Raw genomic sequence first — 18642 nt, forward strand, 5'->3', positions numbered from 1 at the left:
AGTCTAACATTAGCCCATATGTCCGACACCAATCTAAAAAGTCTGCCTTAATCTCACAAAATGCACACAATGATGCCAGCTGCAGGAGGAATGCCAAATCAGTGAGCATTTAAGCATCTCAGCACTGGCAGGGGTCTCTACAAGGCTGCTCCAGCACTCAGGGCTGCATCAGGGTAGGTCCATGTGGCTGCTCCTCAGGGATGTCTTTCAGGAAGTGAGCCTTGCCAGCTGAAGCAGGGAACTGGCTAAGGCAGCTGCACCCTGGTCCAACCATCAGAGAGCAAGAGACCCAAGAACTTGAAAGGCGAGGCTCACCAAGCCATTTGTCTCTCCACCCTTCAATTAATCCTACATATGTTTATCAGCCAGGTTGACACAATAAACCTTAACTATCTTATGTAGCAAATGACATGATTCTTATGCTCATGGAGATGAATGTCTTAGTGGAGCTGGTATTTAATGGAAGAGTGTTCAGGAGACTAAAAGTCAAAATTCTCACCATTAACTTTTAACCTTGCTGAGCAAACCATTGGAGGGACACAATGGGAGAAAAGTGGGGGAAAAGAATTCTGCTTTGGATGAAGTCAGAAAAATCTTCTTAGAGAGAAATGATCTTAGGAAGAGAGGGATGAGCAAAACATCTAGAGGGAAAGGAGTCAGGAAAATACTTTTAAACTTAAGAGCACAGGTAATGTTTGAAAGCACAAACACTCATAGAATGTGAAGAACGGTAGCAAAACAGGCAGGTTAAAGCTTAAACTTTGGATGATGTTTTCAAACTATGAGCTCGTGGGTGAATCTTACAAATATGTTGTAATGAGAAAGAAGCCAGATCAAAAAGAGTACATGGTGCCATTTACATGGAATTCAAAAATGGGGAAACAAAACTACAGAATTTGAACTCATTTCCTGTGAGGTAGTGACTAGCAAGGGAAAGGAAACCTCAGGGGAAATCGTGGAGTTCTATTATAGGGGTGCCGTTCTTTGTGATTTTGACATGTTTCTGTATATGTAATTTTTTTTCAATGAAACTTTATGTGAAGAGAAAAATCCTAATCATGTCACTCCCGCCTCCTATTTGATATCTTTATTAGGTTCCATTTGCACAGTCCTCTACCCACCTCTCCAGCATCATTGTAATACTTGAAACCACCCTACATTCTGTTGTTTCTCAACATGCCATGCCTCAGTCCTGCCACAGGGTCTTCGTACATGCTTATCCTTTTGGTTCAAAGCTCCATTGAAGCTTAATTTCCCAAGTGGGATCACCCACCATCCTGTCCAAGTCTGGATACATAGTAGGGGTTTTGTAGAATTGCTTCCCTTGCTGCCTTCTGAGCACTCATCTTAGCATGTCAGTATTAGCTCATCTTAGCATGTCACTATTAGCTCATACCGTAATTGTTTGACTGATACCTTTTCTTTCCCACCAGCCCCTATGCTGAGTAGGGCTAAGACTATGTTTGCATTCGATGTTTTATCACCAGTATAGTGCTTCTCACATTGTAGGTATCTGATCATTACTCATATGAATAAGTGAATGGATAGGAGAAATGGAGGCCTAGGAAAACCTCATTCTAATTAGAACTCATTGTAGAAAGCCTGGGTATCACATAAGAAATTTCAAACTTTTATAGGCAACCAAGAGCCATTGAAATGTTTTTTGAAAGGGAGATAGGTGGACTGACCTTTGTTTTAATGAGGTACTAAAGGGTAAGAGGTTGTGATAATCCAAGTAAGAGATGATGCCTGAAGAAGGCCATTGGCCACATGAGGAAAGGTGAGCAATAACCAATGCTCCACCTCCACTCTGACCTCTGAGTTAACCACCAAGCTTGACAGTGACCTCACAATCACTACCCACCCCACCCGCTAGACTCTCCACCCTTTAAGTCAATATGCCAGCTACTTTGTTTAACACTGCCCTTTATGTTCACATCTCAAGGCCACATCTTACATGCTACATCAGCCAGGTCAGTGAGTAGAGAGAGAGAGGGATCAAGAAAGTGAGAGAGCACTACTTTCGCTCCCAAGGTCATCTCAGAACTGCATCATGTTAGAGAAAGTAGAGGACCTGAAGGACCCCATGCCCACTGAGCGCAAGTCCACGTGGAGGACGGCTGAGGAGAGGCGCATGTCTGATCTCACACGGGTCCTAGAGTGGATGGAGCGAAGGCATGGCAAGAAGAAGCTAGCTCTCCAGGTGGGCATTCCAGAATGGTGGCATTCAGGGATTTAGTGCCAGGATGAGGTCCTCCATCGATGGCTACAGTGTCAAGGGCGATCCCCACTGCCATAAGCTCCTTGTAGCCTGCATCGAAGCAACCTACTCTTTCTACCTCCAGGAATGAAGGAAATCAATTTTGCAACACTTCCCCCTGCAGAAAGAGTATACCATCTGACCTTAAATGACCCCAGCCCTCAGAGTCAACCAAATAGCAATGCTAGATGGTATGACAGAAGCGCGTTGGTGGGTTTCCAAAGCTGTAGAAAGTTGGAGTAAAAAGCCTCATCTTTCTCCCATGGTTCTTTCAAACTGCCAAACGTGCAGCAAAGTAGGTAAAGCTAGGACAGCCTTACTCATGTTGACACTCATCACAGGCTCTCATGAAGCTTATCCTGTGTGCTAGGCCCTCTGCTTGGCGTGTTATGAAAGTAAGTCAAAAAGTATTGCTATAAAATATTAGGTACCTTTATTAAATAAAAATATCAAAATGTGAAGCCATTTTTTTCCAGCATATCTGCCATCTGGGTATATGTGCCTCAGAAGGCAATGTTTCCATCTTTTAAACCCTTCCCTGAAGACTCCTGTGTCCTCTGTCTACATCACATGCAAACAATAGTTTGGGTTTTCTTGAGGAATTCAAACTGTGCTCCTTCTCAATATTACTTGTGTTTGGGGAGTAAAAATTAATCTGAAAGAGTAAGATGAGGGGTGGATGGATTAGGGGGGCTGTAGGGTGAGGGGATTAAAGCTTTTCAATGAAATTCCCAGAAGACAGCCCTTGCCATCCGTGAAGAAAGAGCAGATATAATGTTGTGATGGGGAAAAAAATTCTGGTTACAACTTTCCTGACCTTTTTCGCACCAATGTAGTTTTTCATTTTCTTAAAATTTCCTACTAAGCCTCTGTGATCGTCCGTGTCCTTAAAGAAAACCAAACCTATCAATATTATCCTCTTGGGATCCATCCCCTACTCCCTCCGCCCCCCCCCAAAAAAACCAATGGCCTTAACTTTCTGTACTAACCTTCCTGTCTTAAATTTAACCATCACAGCCAATTCTCTGAGAACCCAGTTTTGATGTGACCTTTGTTTTGAGACCAAGGCAGTGAATTACTGAGAGAACTAGTCTGCAGCCACCTACTGACCACAGAGCCATGTTTTGTTTGGGATAAATCCATCCGGGTGTGGACTGGAGCCCTGGTAGCAATACTTTTTGACTTACCTTCACACAGGGTTATCTCATCAACTGTGTGGAACCAGCCTACAAAGTAGGCTATTGTTGCCAACTGTTGAAGATGAAGGAAACGGATAAAGAAAAGTCATTAAGTGGAGGTCACCTACTCAGATGTATTAGACCACATAATCAATCCTACCTTCTCTCTCTTACCTAGGTTAGCATCCTCGAGTTTCAGGAAAGCCTCATTTAATTCATGTGTTTATTGTTTGTAATTTACCTGGGTGGTGTAAACCATTAGTGTACTGGACTGCTCATCAACATTTTAGAGATTCAAGTTCACTCACACGTGCCTCAGAAGAAAGACTGGTGATCTGCTTTCGCAGAAACCAGCCACCGACATTTCGGTAGAACGCAGCTCCACTGTGACGGCACGGGTTGCTGCTCTGAGGGGCTGTGAGTGGTTCCCCTCTCAGCAACCCCATGCCGGGCAGACTGCAGCACAACGCGGTCTGCACTCTCCAGGTGTTTCTATGTTTGAGCCCAAGGTTGCAGTCACAGTGAAAATGTATCATGTCACGGCCTTCCTCTTTCACTGACCCTCTACGAGGCATGATGTCCCCTTGCAGGCACTGGCCTCTCCTGATAACATGTCTGATGTTTGTGTGACAGATTTTTGCTGCCATCCTTGCTTCCAAGGATCATTTGGACTGTATTTCTTGCAAGAGAGATCTGTTTGTTCTTTAGGCCATCCACGGTGCTTTCAAAACTCTTCATCAGCACCCTAAATCAAGTGCATGGATTCTTCTTTGGGCTTCCTTGTTCAGGGCCCACTTCTCACATGCATATGAGGCAATTGAAAATACAGTGTCTGGGGTCAGGTGCTTAGTATTGCTTTCCAACACTTTAAAGAGGTCTTGTACCACAGATTTGCCAAAGACAATGCATCATTTGATAAAGAATTACAGCCTTCAGTATGAATTATAACTCAGTGTAAAGAAAACAGAATTCCTCACAAATGGACCAATAGGGAACATCAGGATAAACAGAACACATTAAAGCTGTCAAGGATTTGTCAAGTTGCAAGAATTTGCCGAGTTGCATGGATCCATAATCAATGCTCATGAAAGCAGCAGTCAAGAGGTCAAATAGCACATTGCATTTGGTAAATCTGCTGGCCAAGGCTTCTTTAAAGTGGTGTGACCCACACAGGGTTGTCATTGGTCAAAATAAACCTGATGGAAGCTGTTTTTATCATTGGTAGTCACAAACAACTTGCGTGTCACCTCCATAAGAGATGGCAAGCAAAATACATATGATAAACATATTATACACTAAGGCAACAATGATTTACTTATAGTCTGTTCCCTTCTGCTTATTTTGAGGGTGGTGACAGGAATGGAGGTTGGACTATTGGGCTACCCAGACTAATTTTAATATTCAATCATAGTATATATTCACTTATATGGTTTATAAGTTAGCCCCATCTGCTTTTACTATGATGATATTCTAATCATCTTTTAATAACATTACTTTATTTATATCATTTATTGTAAATAATTTTGAATCCAATGAGTAAATCAATTTAAATTGAAAATACAATGAAATCTTCAAGCACCATTACCCTTCTAGACACATTGGATAGTTAAGCATTTTTAGTAATCTACATCTTTATATGGAAAAGAAATTGGCCCTTCATAGCTACAGCAGTATTGAAAAAGAGTGAAGTAGGAGGCCTCATACTACCTGTTCTAATAAGTTACTAAACAGTGACAGTAATCAAAATCCAGGTGCTGTCACAATGAAAGATATATAGAGCAATACATATGGAACAAAATGGAAAATGCATAAGTAAATTTTTTCATCTATGGGCAACATCAATAATAATTGAAGTCCATTAATGGAGAAATCGTCTCTTTAACAAATTTTACTGGTAAAACTGGATATTCATTTGCAGAAAAATGAAACCGGTCTTGACCTCTCACCATACACTAAAATTAAAAATTGATCAAATATTTAAATGCTAAAACTAAAATTAAAAATCTCCTGGACAATAACCTAGAGACAAAACCCAGGCTGACTGCCATCAAGTTGATTCTGACTCATAGTGAGCCTATAGGACAGAGCAGAACTACCTCTGTGGGTTTCCCAGAATGCAAATCTTTGTGGAAGTAGAGAGTTTCATCTTTCTCCTGTGGAGTAGAAAAATTGAGGTTTTTCTATGTTTTGCTTTGTTATTGTTCTTGTTTTGCTGGGGTTATAGTAGCAGATGTTGGGGGGAAATAGGGATCTAATAACAATTAATTCAAGAGATAAGAAAAGGTTCTAAAATTGTGATTATGGTACAACTTCTTAATATTACTTATTAATTGTATGATGTGTGATTCATATGCCAATAAAACTGTTAAAAATAAAATATAAACCTTCACTTAATTTACAACAAAAAGTTAAAAAATAAGGGAGGTGGGAGAAAGGAAGGGAGAGGGGAACCAACCCAAGGACAAGGGAAAAACAAGTGAACTGAAATCAATAAAGAGAAGGGTGTAGGATGTCTAGTGGGGCTTAATCAAAGGCAATGTAGCAGCAAGGAATTACTAAACACAAATGAAGGCCAAACATGATGGTGGGACAAGAGGCAAGTAAAATGAAATAGAAGAAAGAACCAGGAGGCAAAGGACATTTATAGAAGTCTAAATACAGGCATGTACATATGTAAATATATTTATATGTAATGAGAAGGAAATAGATCTATATGTTAAGAATTAAGGTAGCAGATGGACATTGGGCCCTTGACTCAAGTACTCCCTCAACACAAGAACACTTTGTTCTAATAATCCACCATTCTTTGTTGCTCGCCTTCCTGATACGATCGCTGAAGACAAAATGGGTACATAAGCTACTGTGGTGAAGAAAGCTGATGGTGCCTGGCTATCAAAAGATATAGCATCTGGGGTCTTAAAGGCTTGAAGATAAACAAGCAGCCATCTAGTTGAGAAGCAACAAAGCCTACATGGAAGAAGCACACCAGCCTGTGTGATCATGAGGTGTCAATGAGATAAGGTATCAGGCATCTAAGACCCAGAACAAAATCATACCAATGTGAATGGGGGCAGGGGGAGACAAGGAGGGGTGACCCAAAGCCCATTTGTAGACAATTGGACATCCCCGACAGAAAGGTCACAAGGAAGAGATGAGCCAGTCAGAGTGCAGTATAACACCACTGAAACAAGCAACTTTCCTCTAGTTCTTTAATGTTTCCTACCCCGCCCCCCACTAGCATGACCTCAATTCTACCTTACAAATCAGAGTAGACCGGAACAGGCACACTGCTACAGATAAGAGCCCACAACAAGGGAATCCAGGATAGATTAATCCCTGAAGACCAACAATGAAAATAGAGATACCAGGAGGATAAGGAGAAGGTGGGGGAAGAAGGGGGAATCAATTACAAGGATCAACATATAACCCCCTCCCCAGGGGATGAACCACAGAAAAGTGGGTGAAGGGCGACAGAGGACAATGTAATATATGAAAATAATCATCCATAACTTATCAAGGGCTTATGAGGGAAGGAGAGTAGGGGAGGGAGAGGGAAAATGAGGAGCTGATACCAAGGACTCAAGTAGAAAGGAATGGCTTTGAAAATAATTATGGCAACATATGTACAAATGTGCTGGACACGATGGATTGTGTGGATTGTGATAAGAGATGTAAAAGCCTCCAAAAAATAATAAAAACAGTTAAAAATAAATAAAAGACCAATAGCTAGGCATTACTGAATTAAAGTAGATTGGAATGGATTGGCCATATTGAATCATGTATGGCCTACTATTCCAGGAATGATAAACTGAAGATGAATGGTTTCTGACTCATCCTCAAAAAAATATGTCAAGATCTGTCCCAAAGTACAACGATGTAACTGGTAGAATAATATTCATAGGTCTGAAAGAAAGATCAGTTAATATGACTATTAAGTTAAGATCAGTTAATATGACTATTATTCAAGAAGTTTTTTGCCATCTTCTGCAGTCTAAAATTGGTCAAACATGCAATCAAGATGGCATTGATAATTATTGGTGATTAGAACGCAAAAGTTGGAAACAAAGGATCTGCAGCTGGAAAATATGGCTCTAGTGACAGAAACTCTGCTAAAGATCACTTGATAGAACTTTTCAAAACCAGTAATTTCTTCATTGCAAATGCCATTTTCAACAGCATAACTAGGTGGGATACACAAGAATCAAATTGACTACAACTATGGAAAAATACAATGAAGAAGCTTAAAATCAGTCAGACCAAGGCCAGGGACCAAAACTTAAAGAAAATTAAAACAAGTCGACAAGAGTTAAAATACGATTTTAAGTGTATCCCACATGAATGTAGAGGTTATCTCAAAAACAAAATTGAAGAGCTGAACATAAATGATTGAAGATAAAGTGAGTTTTCTATAATATTGAGGAATTAATTAATTGAAGAATCAAAAGATCATTACAAAGACAGGAAAGAAAAACACTAAAATGTTTATCAGAAGAGAATGTATAACTCCCTCTTGAAAAGGAATAGCTAAGGCAAGAGGAACATTTGATGAAGTAAAACTGAACAGATTTCGGTCTCTTGCTGCAGCGCTGAGAGCGGGATCGCCCGGGAGCTCGTCTGGAAGCCGGAAGCCAGGGATTGCGTTAAGAAAATGGCAGACAAGCCAGACATGGGAGAAATTGCCAGCTTCGATAAGGCCAAGCTGAAGAAAACGGAGACGCAGGAGAAGAACACCCTGCCGACCAAAGAGACCATTGAGCAGGAGAAGTGGAGTGAAATCTCCTAATCCGGGAGGATTCGCCCCCCACCCCCTCCATCGTCCACCAGACGGAGGTGGAGGAAGAGTCACCTGCAAGATGGACACGAGCGACAAGCTGCACTGTGAACCCACCGGCCTCCGGGTCTCCGAAGGGACTACCAAATTCTCCGGTCTGCCCTGGGATACTATAGAAAACTATTTGTATGATTAATGAAAATAAAACACACCTCGTGGCATAAAAAAAAAAACTGAACAGATTTCAAAGAGTGGTTCCAGAAAACAAAGTAGAGTATTATAGTTAAATGGGCCAGATGTGGATTTATAAAACCAAAAGGGAAGGACACTCCCCACATTTCTCCAGTTGAAAGAACTGGAGGAAAAACACTCAAATCTCAGATGTAAGTATTAACTGACAGAGGGAGCAGCAAAGGAAGATAGAAAGAAGGCATAAGAGTTACGTGCACTTAGAAGAATTGGTCGAAATCCAACACTTCAAAATGTAGCATATGCTTAAAAATGAATGCCACTGAAGGAGGAAGACCAAAACCACGCTGAGGCCACTGGAGAAGAAGGAGGCTCCAGGAATTGATGAAATGCCTACTAATTGAAATGCTTCAACAAATGCATGCAGCACGGGGTTACTCATCTATGAAAGAGTTTTGGAAGACATTTAGTTACCCGGATAGTCACCTGAAAGATAACCATATTTATGTATATTCCAAAGAATTAAATATGGAAATTATCAGACTATCAAGTAAAATTTTGTAAAGATAGTTATAAAAGAGTTGTAGCAGTATTATCAACAGAGAACAGCTAGAAATCTAAGCTGAAGTCATAAGATGTGGAATGAGAACTCTCACTGTTAATGTGAGATGGGTCTTGACTGAAAGCAGTACTAGAAAGCAGTTTACCTTGTTTTACTGATTATTTTTATTATTATTTTGCGGATCACAAAAACTTATGGATAATTGTGTAAAGAATGGAATTTACAGAACATTTCATTGTCCTCAGGCAGAATCTGTAAATAGACCAAGAGGCAGTCATTTGAGAAAAAACAAGGACCACTGTGTGGGTTCAAAACAGGGAATGGGCTGTATTCCTTCATCACACTTATTCGATCTGCATGCTGAGCAAAACCTCTGAGAAACTGGACTCTGAAGAACACAGCATGCGTGTTGGAGGAAGACGCACGAACAACCTGCCATATGCAGGTCATAGAGCCTTGCTTGCTGACATGTAATAGGACTGGGGGCACTTACTGGTGAAGATCAAAGACTACACTCCTCGGGAGGGATTACACTTTAGCATAAAGAAACAAAAATCTTCACAACTAGACCAAGTATCAGCATCATTATAAACAGGGGAAAGAATAAAGTTGTCAAGGATCCGTTGTCAACTTGTCAAGTTACCTGGATCCGCAATCAACACTCATGGAAGCAGTAGTCAATAAATCAAATGACATAGTGCATTGAACAAATCTGCTATAAAAGACATTTTAAAAGGTGTTTTAAAAAAGTAAAAATGTCGCTTGGAGCATGAAAGTGCACCTGACGCAAGCCATGGTAAATTTAATCTCACATGCATGTGAAAGCTGCAGAATGGATAGTAAAGGCCACAGCAAAGCTAAAGCAGTTGAATTATGGTACTGGCAAAGAAGATAGAATATACCATGAACTTCCAGAAGATCCAACAAATCTGACTCAAAGGAAACACAACCAGGATTCTCCTAGGAAGCAAAGATAGCAAGATTTCAGCTCTTGTACTATGGATATGTTATCAAGAAAGTCCTAGAGAAGGACATCATGCTTGGTAAAGTAAATGATCAGCAAAAGAGAGGAAACCCACAAGGTGACGAATTGATAGTGACTGATGCAATGGGATCAAACAACAATTGTGAAGATGCCGCAGGGCTAGACAGGGTTTCATCATGCTGCGTGTACGCTTGCTGCAAGTCAGAACCAACTCAAGAGCAACACACAGACACACACAGAGTAAAGGCTATACTGTACGATTGTATAGCAGCAATAATAAAAAGCAAGATATGAGTGAGTGGTCACATAGGTAGATATGTATGCTATAAGTGTATGGGAAGGTTTATGGGAGTACATGCATATATATGTATATTTGTGATAATATATCATGTTGGTATGCAATTCATATATGTATGCATTAAAGCACAGAGAACACACAGTTATGAAGACTAACTACCTACACATGTCCAAATACCTCATGGTGCTGATTTACAGAGTTCAAAAGCTAAGAATCATGGAACAACTAAGTTAATTGGTATAACTGCATTCATAAGATAATGTTTTACATCCTACTTTGGTGAATAGTGTCTTGAGTCTTAACAGTTTTGAAGGGGCCGTCTGAGCCACAAATACGGATTTCTTTCCATCTGGAGCAAAAGAGAGTGGAGGAAACCAAGCACAAGACTTTCTATCCTGAGAACAGAACAAACTGGTGGTCACCTACCACTTTGGGCCATTCTGACCAGGGATGTAACAGAAGGTCCACGTAAGAATGGGAGAAAAATGGAGAATAAGACTCAAATTTATCAAAGAAATAGAGAAAAAAAAAAGGAACTCTGCTAGCAGATTAAAGGGGCGTCTTGGGAAGATGGTCCTTGGGTTCCTCTAGTTCCTAGAGACCCCCTTAACCGGGAACTGAAGCCACTGCTAGCAGGTACCTCTCGGGCAAATAATAGATTGGTCTATAAGATAAGCAACAATACCTGTGAGCTCTGTGTGCCTTTAAGCCATCAACTACGCAAGACCAAACCGTAAACACAAAGCAAAGACGAGATGACAAAGAGGGGCACGAAAACGGAATGGATTGAAATAGGGCACGGGGGGAACAGTAAAAGTGCTAACACATTATTGGGATTGTAGCCAATGTCACAGAATAATTTGTGCATGAATTGCTAAATGGGAAAACAGTTTGTCGTGTAAATGATCACCTAAAATATTTTTTTAATGAGGACCTTCCTAAGAGGATGGTGTTTCTGTGGCGAGTCTTGGACGATAGCACGTTGCAAGCAGAACCTTTATGGAGATGATTGGGGGAGCAGAATTTTCTGCATCCCTCAGGCTACCCCCTGTACCTTCTCTTCCGTTTCCTAAATTCAAGTCTAGAAATCCAGCACAACTTAGGCAATATCCAGAAGGCTTTGGCCTTTGTGATCCATTTGGCAGCAGAGAAAGCCCTAAGATCCACTTGGTCACTGTGCTAGACAGGGTTCTCTAGAGAAACAAAACCAGAATGCTAATAGTTTTATATATATTTATACAGATAGATAGATAACATAAACAGTTAATTAAATTATAAAGTAGTACAAATGGCTCAGTGCAACTCACTCCCGTGAGACAGCTGTAAGGCACCGACAGTCCTTCAAGTCTTGAGGGCTGCTGGGTAGTCCTCTGTAGAGCAATTCAGGCTCACCGGGCACAGGCAGCAAACAGCAAGGCAGGTCACCAACGGTCAGCCAGATGACAGGGCCTGACAGTCCCAGCTCAAGAGATGTAAATTCCAATGGTGTGGCGAAGCAGGTCTTGAAAGAACCTCAATTACAGTGACACAGTCCACGGGTTAGGTGTCCCACAGGTAGTGTAGCTTGCAAATCGAGGCACAGAACAAGCAAGGCAGCCGCACACTGATCCAATGATCAAAGAGCAAGAGACAAGAAAGGCAAGGCTCACCGAGCTATTTATTTCTCCACCCTTCAATTAATCCCACTTGTGTTTATCGGCCAGATTGGCACAATAAACTAACTACCTCAGTCACAAGACTACCAATTTAATTTGTTTGCTTGAAGAATTTTTGTTTTGGTTTGAGGTGAGAGATTTTACACATTACCTTCTCTCCAAGTGGGGGTCTACTTAAGTGACTCCCCAGGAAAGGCTGACCATTGTGTAGGGGAAGGTGGGAAAATCCTGATCCTTGGAAGTGGCCTCCCCTCTCTCCTATCACAGGCCATTTGGCAATGTTTTGGAAAGAATTCCCTCCAGGCTGGAAAGCGGGGCCCTTACATGGGAGGTGGCAGAGTACTAATGATGGATTTGATATGGAAAAAGACATAGGAGATCTAGGGTTTAGAAGATCATTCTGGACACCAGAGGCTGATTGGGGGCCGAAGAACGTTGAGAGAACATGAACCAGAGTGTAGTTGCATCAGCTAAGGGAGAGAGAGGCGCCCATTCACCAGGAAGTCTTCACCTTAACTGGTGTTCAGACTGTCCTTGAGGGGCCTCTGCCCTCCAACGTGTCTACCAAGCTCTCTTCCTTTGTCTTTTCAGAAAAGCAAACCAAAGCCTGAGGTCACCCTGAAAGCAACTGGGACAGCAAGAAGAAAATCAAAAGGCATCCTGAAAAAACAAGGAAGGAACTTCCAGGTGCGTTTCCCATGCCTACTCTTCTCCCGCTTGGTATTCGTTATGGAGCAGACCCTCCCTCCAAGGCCCGTTTAAGTTATCCATGTTTAGAAAATGTACTACTCGTGTCTTCACAGTGTCTGGACACTTTATTGTGTGTCTTTGATAAGTACATATATAACGAAATGCTTGCTCGTTCAGTAATCTTCACGTGTACTTAAAGTACCGTTCAAGAAGAGCCTTGGTGATGCCAAGTGCCTAAAAACATGACTGCTAGCTGAAAGGTTCATAATCCAAACCCATCAGCTGCTCCACGGGAGGCAAAGCAGACTACGTCTGTGAAGACTGCAGCCTTGGAATCCTCTAGGGAAGTTCTACTATGAGTTGGAATCAACTCAGTGGCAGTGGATTTCTTTTAAACGTTCAATCATCACCATTAACTGTTCCTGAATATTCCCACCACTCTTAACAGAAGGTTTGTGTCCCCTAGATTTATGTCTCCATTTCCCCCCTCCCTCCTTTTACCACCAATATCAGGTTTGCACCCTGGAGCAATTGAGCTCAATTAATAACCACACTAAGTGGAACACAGAAAAAACAAAAGCTGTTCATTAGGAAGCCAGGCTAATGAAGCATGTATCAGCAACAAAAGCTGTTCAGTGAATGCTTAACTTATGTCAGTTTACAAGTAATGTATATATTATTTTTCTAATAATACCAGTTATACACTACATGTCAGGGGTATCTAGATTTTAGGTACATAACAGACTGCAAAATTATCATAGGACATGATTAACATAATTATATAATTCATCATCTTAAATATAATTAACCATCTTGATGTCTACTATAGCAATGACTACTTCTTATAAGACTTTATAAGATAACCAGGAAAATAGGAAGGTCAAGTTAACCTCAAACAATATCTGAATGGTAATTAACATTCTAAATTCCTTTTCAAGAATCAATGTGCTGAAGGAAGAAGTCCAAATTGCACAGAAGATTTTAATGAAAAGCAAGTCTCCAGGAATTGATGGAACGACCAATTGAAATGTTTCCATTTGCTAATGCAGCACTGGAAGCACTCACTTATTTGTGCCAATAAATTTGGAAGACATCTGGCTGGTCAACTAACTGGAAGAGATCCATCCATATTTTTACTCATTCCAAAGAAAAGTGACCGAAAAGCAGTACATAAAAGTGAGTTGCCAGAAGTTCAAGCTAGATTCAGAAGAGCATGTGGTGTTTCTGATGTCAGATGGATCTTTGCTGAAAGCAAGGAATACCAGAAATATCTTTATTTTTGTTTTACTGACTATACAAGCATTGAACTGTGTGGATTCTAACAAATTGGATTTAAAAAATCGGAATTGCAGAACACTTTATTGTGTCCATGCAGAACCTGCACATAGACCAAGAGACAGTTACATGAATAGAACAAGGGAATACTCCATGGTTTAAATGTTGGAAAGGTGTCAGCATTGTATCATTTCATCATACTTATTCAATCTTGATGCTGAGCAAATAATCTAAGAAGCTGAACTACATAAAGAAGAACCTAGCATTAGATATGGAGGAAAGCTTATTAAGAATCTGCAATGTGCAGATGACACAATCTTGCTTAAAACCAGGAGGACTTAAAATACTTGCTGATGAAAATCAGAGACTACAGTTTTCAGCAGGGACTGCAACTCAATGTAAAGAAAGCCAAAACCCTCACAACCAGATAGAGATCATGATGTTGTAACCGGTGTTCCCCAGTCAGTTCTGACCGAGAGTGACCCTATGCACAACGAACAAAGCACTGCCTGGTTCCTGCGCCATCCTCACAATCGTTCCTGTGCTTGAGCACATGGTTGCAGTCATTCTATCAACCTGTCTCTTTGAGGGCTTCTTTTTTGTTGCCCTGATACTTTACCAAGCACGATGTCCTTTCCCAGGGACTGTCTCTCCTGACATGTCCAAAGTATGCAAACTGAGTTCTCGCCATCCTTGGCTACAAGAGCACGCTGGTTGTACATCTTCCAGACAGATTTGTTTGTCCTTTTGGCAATTCATAGCACAGTCAATATTCTTCACCAGGACCACAATTCAAATGCATCCATTACTCTTCAGTCTTTATTCAGTGTCCAACTTTCACATACATCTGAGGCAATTGAAAATACCATGACTTGGGTCAGGTGCATGTTGGTCCTTAAAGTAACTTCCCAGCTTTTCAGCACACTAAAGAGGCCTTGTGCAACAGATGTAGCAATACAAAACATCTTTTCATCATCTGACTGCTGCTTGTGAATTAGGGCATTGATTGTGGATCCAAGCAAGATGAAATCCTTCACAACTTCAATCTTTTCTCCATTTACTATCATCCAGTTGTGAGAATATTGGTCTTTACATTGAGTCATAATCCATACTGAAGGCTGCACTCCCTGACCTTCATCAGCAAGTGCTTCAAGTCCTCCTCACTTTCAGCAAGCAAAGTTGTGTCATCTGCATACCAGTTTGTTAATGAGCCTTCCTCCAAGCCTGATGTCACATTCTTCTTCATATCATGCAGCTTTCCCGATCATTTGCTCATTATACAGACTGAATGAGTGTGTAAGGAAATACAGTCCTGTGGAACACATTTCTTGGTTTGAATTTAACAGCATTCGCGTGTTCTATTTACACAGCTGCCTATGGAACCATGAAAAAAGTACCACACGAGCACAATGAAGTGTTCTGTAGTTCCCACTCTTCCCAAGGCTCTTCATAGTTTGTCATAAACAGTCCAGTGCCTTGGAATGGTCAATAAAACACAAGTAAACATCCTTCTGGCATTCTCTGCTGTAGGGAAAGTTTCATCTGACATCAGCAGTGACAGCCCTTGTTCCATGTCCCTTTCTGAACCTGGCCTAAACCTCTGACAGCTCCTAGTCAATGTACCGCTGCAACCATTGTTGGATGATCTGCAGCAGACTTTTACTTGCATGTGACATCCATGATATTATTCTATAGTTTGACCATTGTGTTGAATCACCTCTCTTTGCAATGCGCACAAATATGGCTCTCTTCCATTCAATTGGCCAAGTAGCTGTCTTCCAAATTTCCTGGCATAGACGAGTGAGTACTTCTAGTGCTTCATCAGTTAGTTGAAACATTTCAATAGGTTTCCATCAATTCCTGGAGTCCTGTTTTGAGCTAATCTTTTCAGTTCAGCTTGAACTTCTTCCTTTAGTACCATTGGTTCTTCCTCATACGCTCCCTCCTAAAGTGCTGGCATGTCGACTGGTTCTTTTCAGCACAGCAATTCTGTGGATTATCTGCATCTTCTTTGGAGTCGTGCCGAATCGTTCCATATTTTCCCTATAGAATCTTTCCATTTGAGGCTTGAAATTTTTCTTTAGTTTCTCATTTTAAGAAACCCTGAGTGTGTTATTTATTTTAGCTTTTCTAACTCTAGTTCTTTTCACATTGTATTATACTACCTTACTTTGTCTTCCTGATGGCCCGTTGTAATTTTCTGCTCAGCTCTTTGACTTAATCATTTCTTCCATGTTCTTCCATTGCTAAGATGAAGAGCAAGTTTCAGAGTCTCTGTTGACACCCACTTTGCTCTTTTCATTCTTTCCTGACCTTTTTAATGACCTTTTGCTTTCTCATGAATGGTGTCCTTGAGATCACCACACACACACACACACACACACACACACACACACCTCATCAGGTCTTCTGTCATTAGTGTTCAGTAAATCAAATTGGTTCTTGAGATGTTCTCAAAAGTCAGGTAGAAAAGACTCAAGGTTGTATTTTGGCTCTCATGGACTTGTTTTAATTTGTTGACCTCTAGCATCACAATAACACAAAAGCCACCACAGTATGAAAAACTGACAAGTAAGTGATGGGGAAATCATGATAAATGGAGAAAAGATCAAGTTGTCAAGAATTTCTTTTTCTTTGGACCCATAATAAATGCTCATGGAAGCGCAAGTTAAGACATTTAGCAAATATGCTAAACAGATCTTTTTAAAATGTGGAAGAGTAGTAATACCATGTTGAGGACTAATATGAGCCTGAAACAAGTCATGGGATTTTCAATGACCTCAGAGGTATGTGAAAGTTGGAGAAGAAACAATGTGGCAGAAGTAATGCATTTCAATTAGGTGTTGGTGGAGAATATTGAAAATAATGTGGACTGCCAGAAGAATAAATAAACCTGTCTTAGGAGAAGTACAGCCAGAATGCTCCTTACAAAACAATGATAGTGAGACTTCATCTCACGTACTTTGGACATGTTATCAAGAGAGACCAGTCCCTGGATAAAAGAGTTATGCTTAGTAATGTTAGAGGGTCAGAGAAAAAGAAGACCTTCTTCACCGAGCTAGGCGGTCACAGTGGCTGCATCAGTGGCCTTAAACTTGGCAATGATTATGAGGATGGTGCAGGACCAGACACGCTGGGTAACGAACGTATATAGAAGGCTCCTATGAGTCACTCAGCAGCACCAAACAACAGCAGACTAGATTGAACCCTGGGAAAATAGCTAAGGCATGCAGTTGAAGAACATTGGCAAACTAGATGAAGAACTAGGCAAGACTGGTTCTCCTTAAACATGCTGACTCAAAATCTGAATGGTTGCAGCCATATTCCCGCCTACTTAGCTGGAATCCATTAATAAATAGATGTCTATGCGTTTGCTTATTCTATAATTTCGTACACATGAGATAATTTTATGTGACTATTTGTGACTAACTGATTTCATTCAGCGTAATTTTTTCAAGGTTCATCCCCATCGCCTACTTTTTAAAAATAGTTGTACGAACACCTTTATAAACATCAAAGTGAGGTTATTTTCTTTAGTAGTTCTGGGACAATAGTAGCAATAAGATTAAGGGAGTTGTTTGCTTGACAATCAGACGTGATCTGTATCTATGATAATTTTCTCCAGATTTCTATCTATCATAACAACAGCCTAACTACGCTACTTCTTACGTTCCTAAATCATAGGCTATTTAAGGGCAGTTTTACAGAATATTTATATAGAAAATAGGGTTCCCATGTACATCCTATCCCCAGACACATACTTTCTATTAACATGTTATATTTCTTTTGTCCATTTTTTAAACCATTGATGCACCCACATTGATACTTTATAATTAATTATTAACTAAAACCCTTAGTTAACATTAGGATTCACTCTGTGTAGTATAGTTCTTTTTTTCTTTTTCATTCTATTTTTTTAATTTAAAGGTCTCAATTCCACTTCTGTCTCACACTACCCCTCAAATAAATCACATCATTCTAGCACTCAGAAAACTTCCCTAGCCCAGTGAGAACTGCATCCCCGGGGGAGTTTTGTTCTTCGCAAATTCTCTGTCTTACCTTCTCACCTCTCTTCCAGAAAAACACTCAGGACTGCCATTTCCCAGACAAGAAACCCACCCCCAGTGAACTGCTTCCCAGTCACTCAGCTAGCACAGGGGTACATCTGAACCTGACTCTGAGGTGTGTGTTCCCGAGTGCTCCTCCTGAGAGATGAAGAGAAATCAAAGTGAAGAGCAAGCACCAGAGTGCAGACTCTGCCCATTCCTGGTGGGAGATCTACTAGCCTGCCCCTTCAGCAAACCCTTGAAATAGCTCAGTCTAGGAGTCATGGAGGAGATCCTGGATGGTGCAGTTAACCCATTCAGCTGCTCACCTAAAGGCTTCAGGTTCAAGGCTACCCAGAGGTTCCTCAGAAAAGAAAGATTTGGTGGTTTGCTTTCAAAAATTCAGCCTTTGAAAACCCTATGAAGCACAGTTCTACTCTAAGTCTGAGTCATCTCCATGGTAACGAGTTGTTTAAAGGTGAGAGAAATCAGATCCCACCTCTGCAGCTCATATTTTCTCTCAGCTTCCCTCCAAGGTCTCACAAAAAGGCCCCAGGAAAGATGGAGACGCTGTCATGTACCGAAGACTCTATGGAATGGAACAAAAAGGAAAACGCCTCAGTATGGTTCCAGGCAGCTACGTCAAGACTAGCCCCAAGAAATCTGGTAAGGGAAATGCCTCCGCCCTCAGACACCAGGATCACCCTCCAGAGTAGCCTTCCGATTGGAACAG

General features: G+C 40.9%; 1 protein-coding gene and 1 pseudogene across 1 annotated transcript in view; both read left to right on the forward strand.

The window, feature by feature from the left end:
• Positions 1–2053: 2053 nt before the first annotated feature.
• C18H16orf78 (chromosome 18 C16orf78 homolog) overlaps positions 2054–18642 on the forward strand; it is a 34030-nt gene continuing 17441 nt past the window's right edge. Inside the window, exons 1-3 of the mRNA XM_075536695.1 lie at positions 2054–2203; positions 12490–12585; positions 18446–18575. Of these exons, the coding sequence (XP_075392810.1) occupies positions 2054–2203; positions 12490–12585; positions 18446–18575 (376 nt within the window). The remainder of the gene's footprint in view (positions 2204–12489; positions 12586–18445; positions 18576–18642) is intronic.
• On the forward strand, positions 8010–8442 carry LOC142431424 (thymosin beta-10 pseudogene; annotated as a pseudogene).

The sequence above is a fragment of the Tenrec ecaudatus genome, chromosome 18 (genome assembly GCF_050624435.1).
Source record: "Tenrec ecaudatus isolate mTenEca1 chromosome 18, mTenEca1.hap1, whole genome shotgun sequence".
Taxonomy (NCBI): domain Eukaryota; kingdom Metazoa; phylum Chordata; class Mammalia; order Afrosoricida; family Tenrecidae; genus Tenrec; species Tenrec ecaudatus.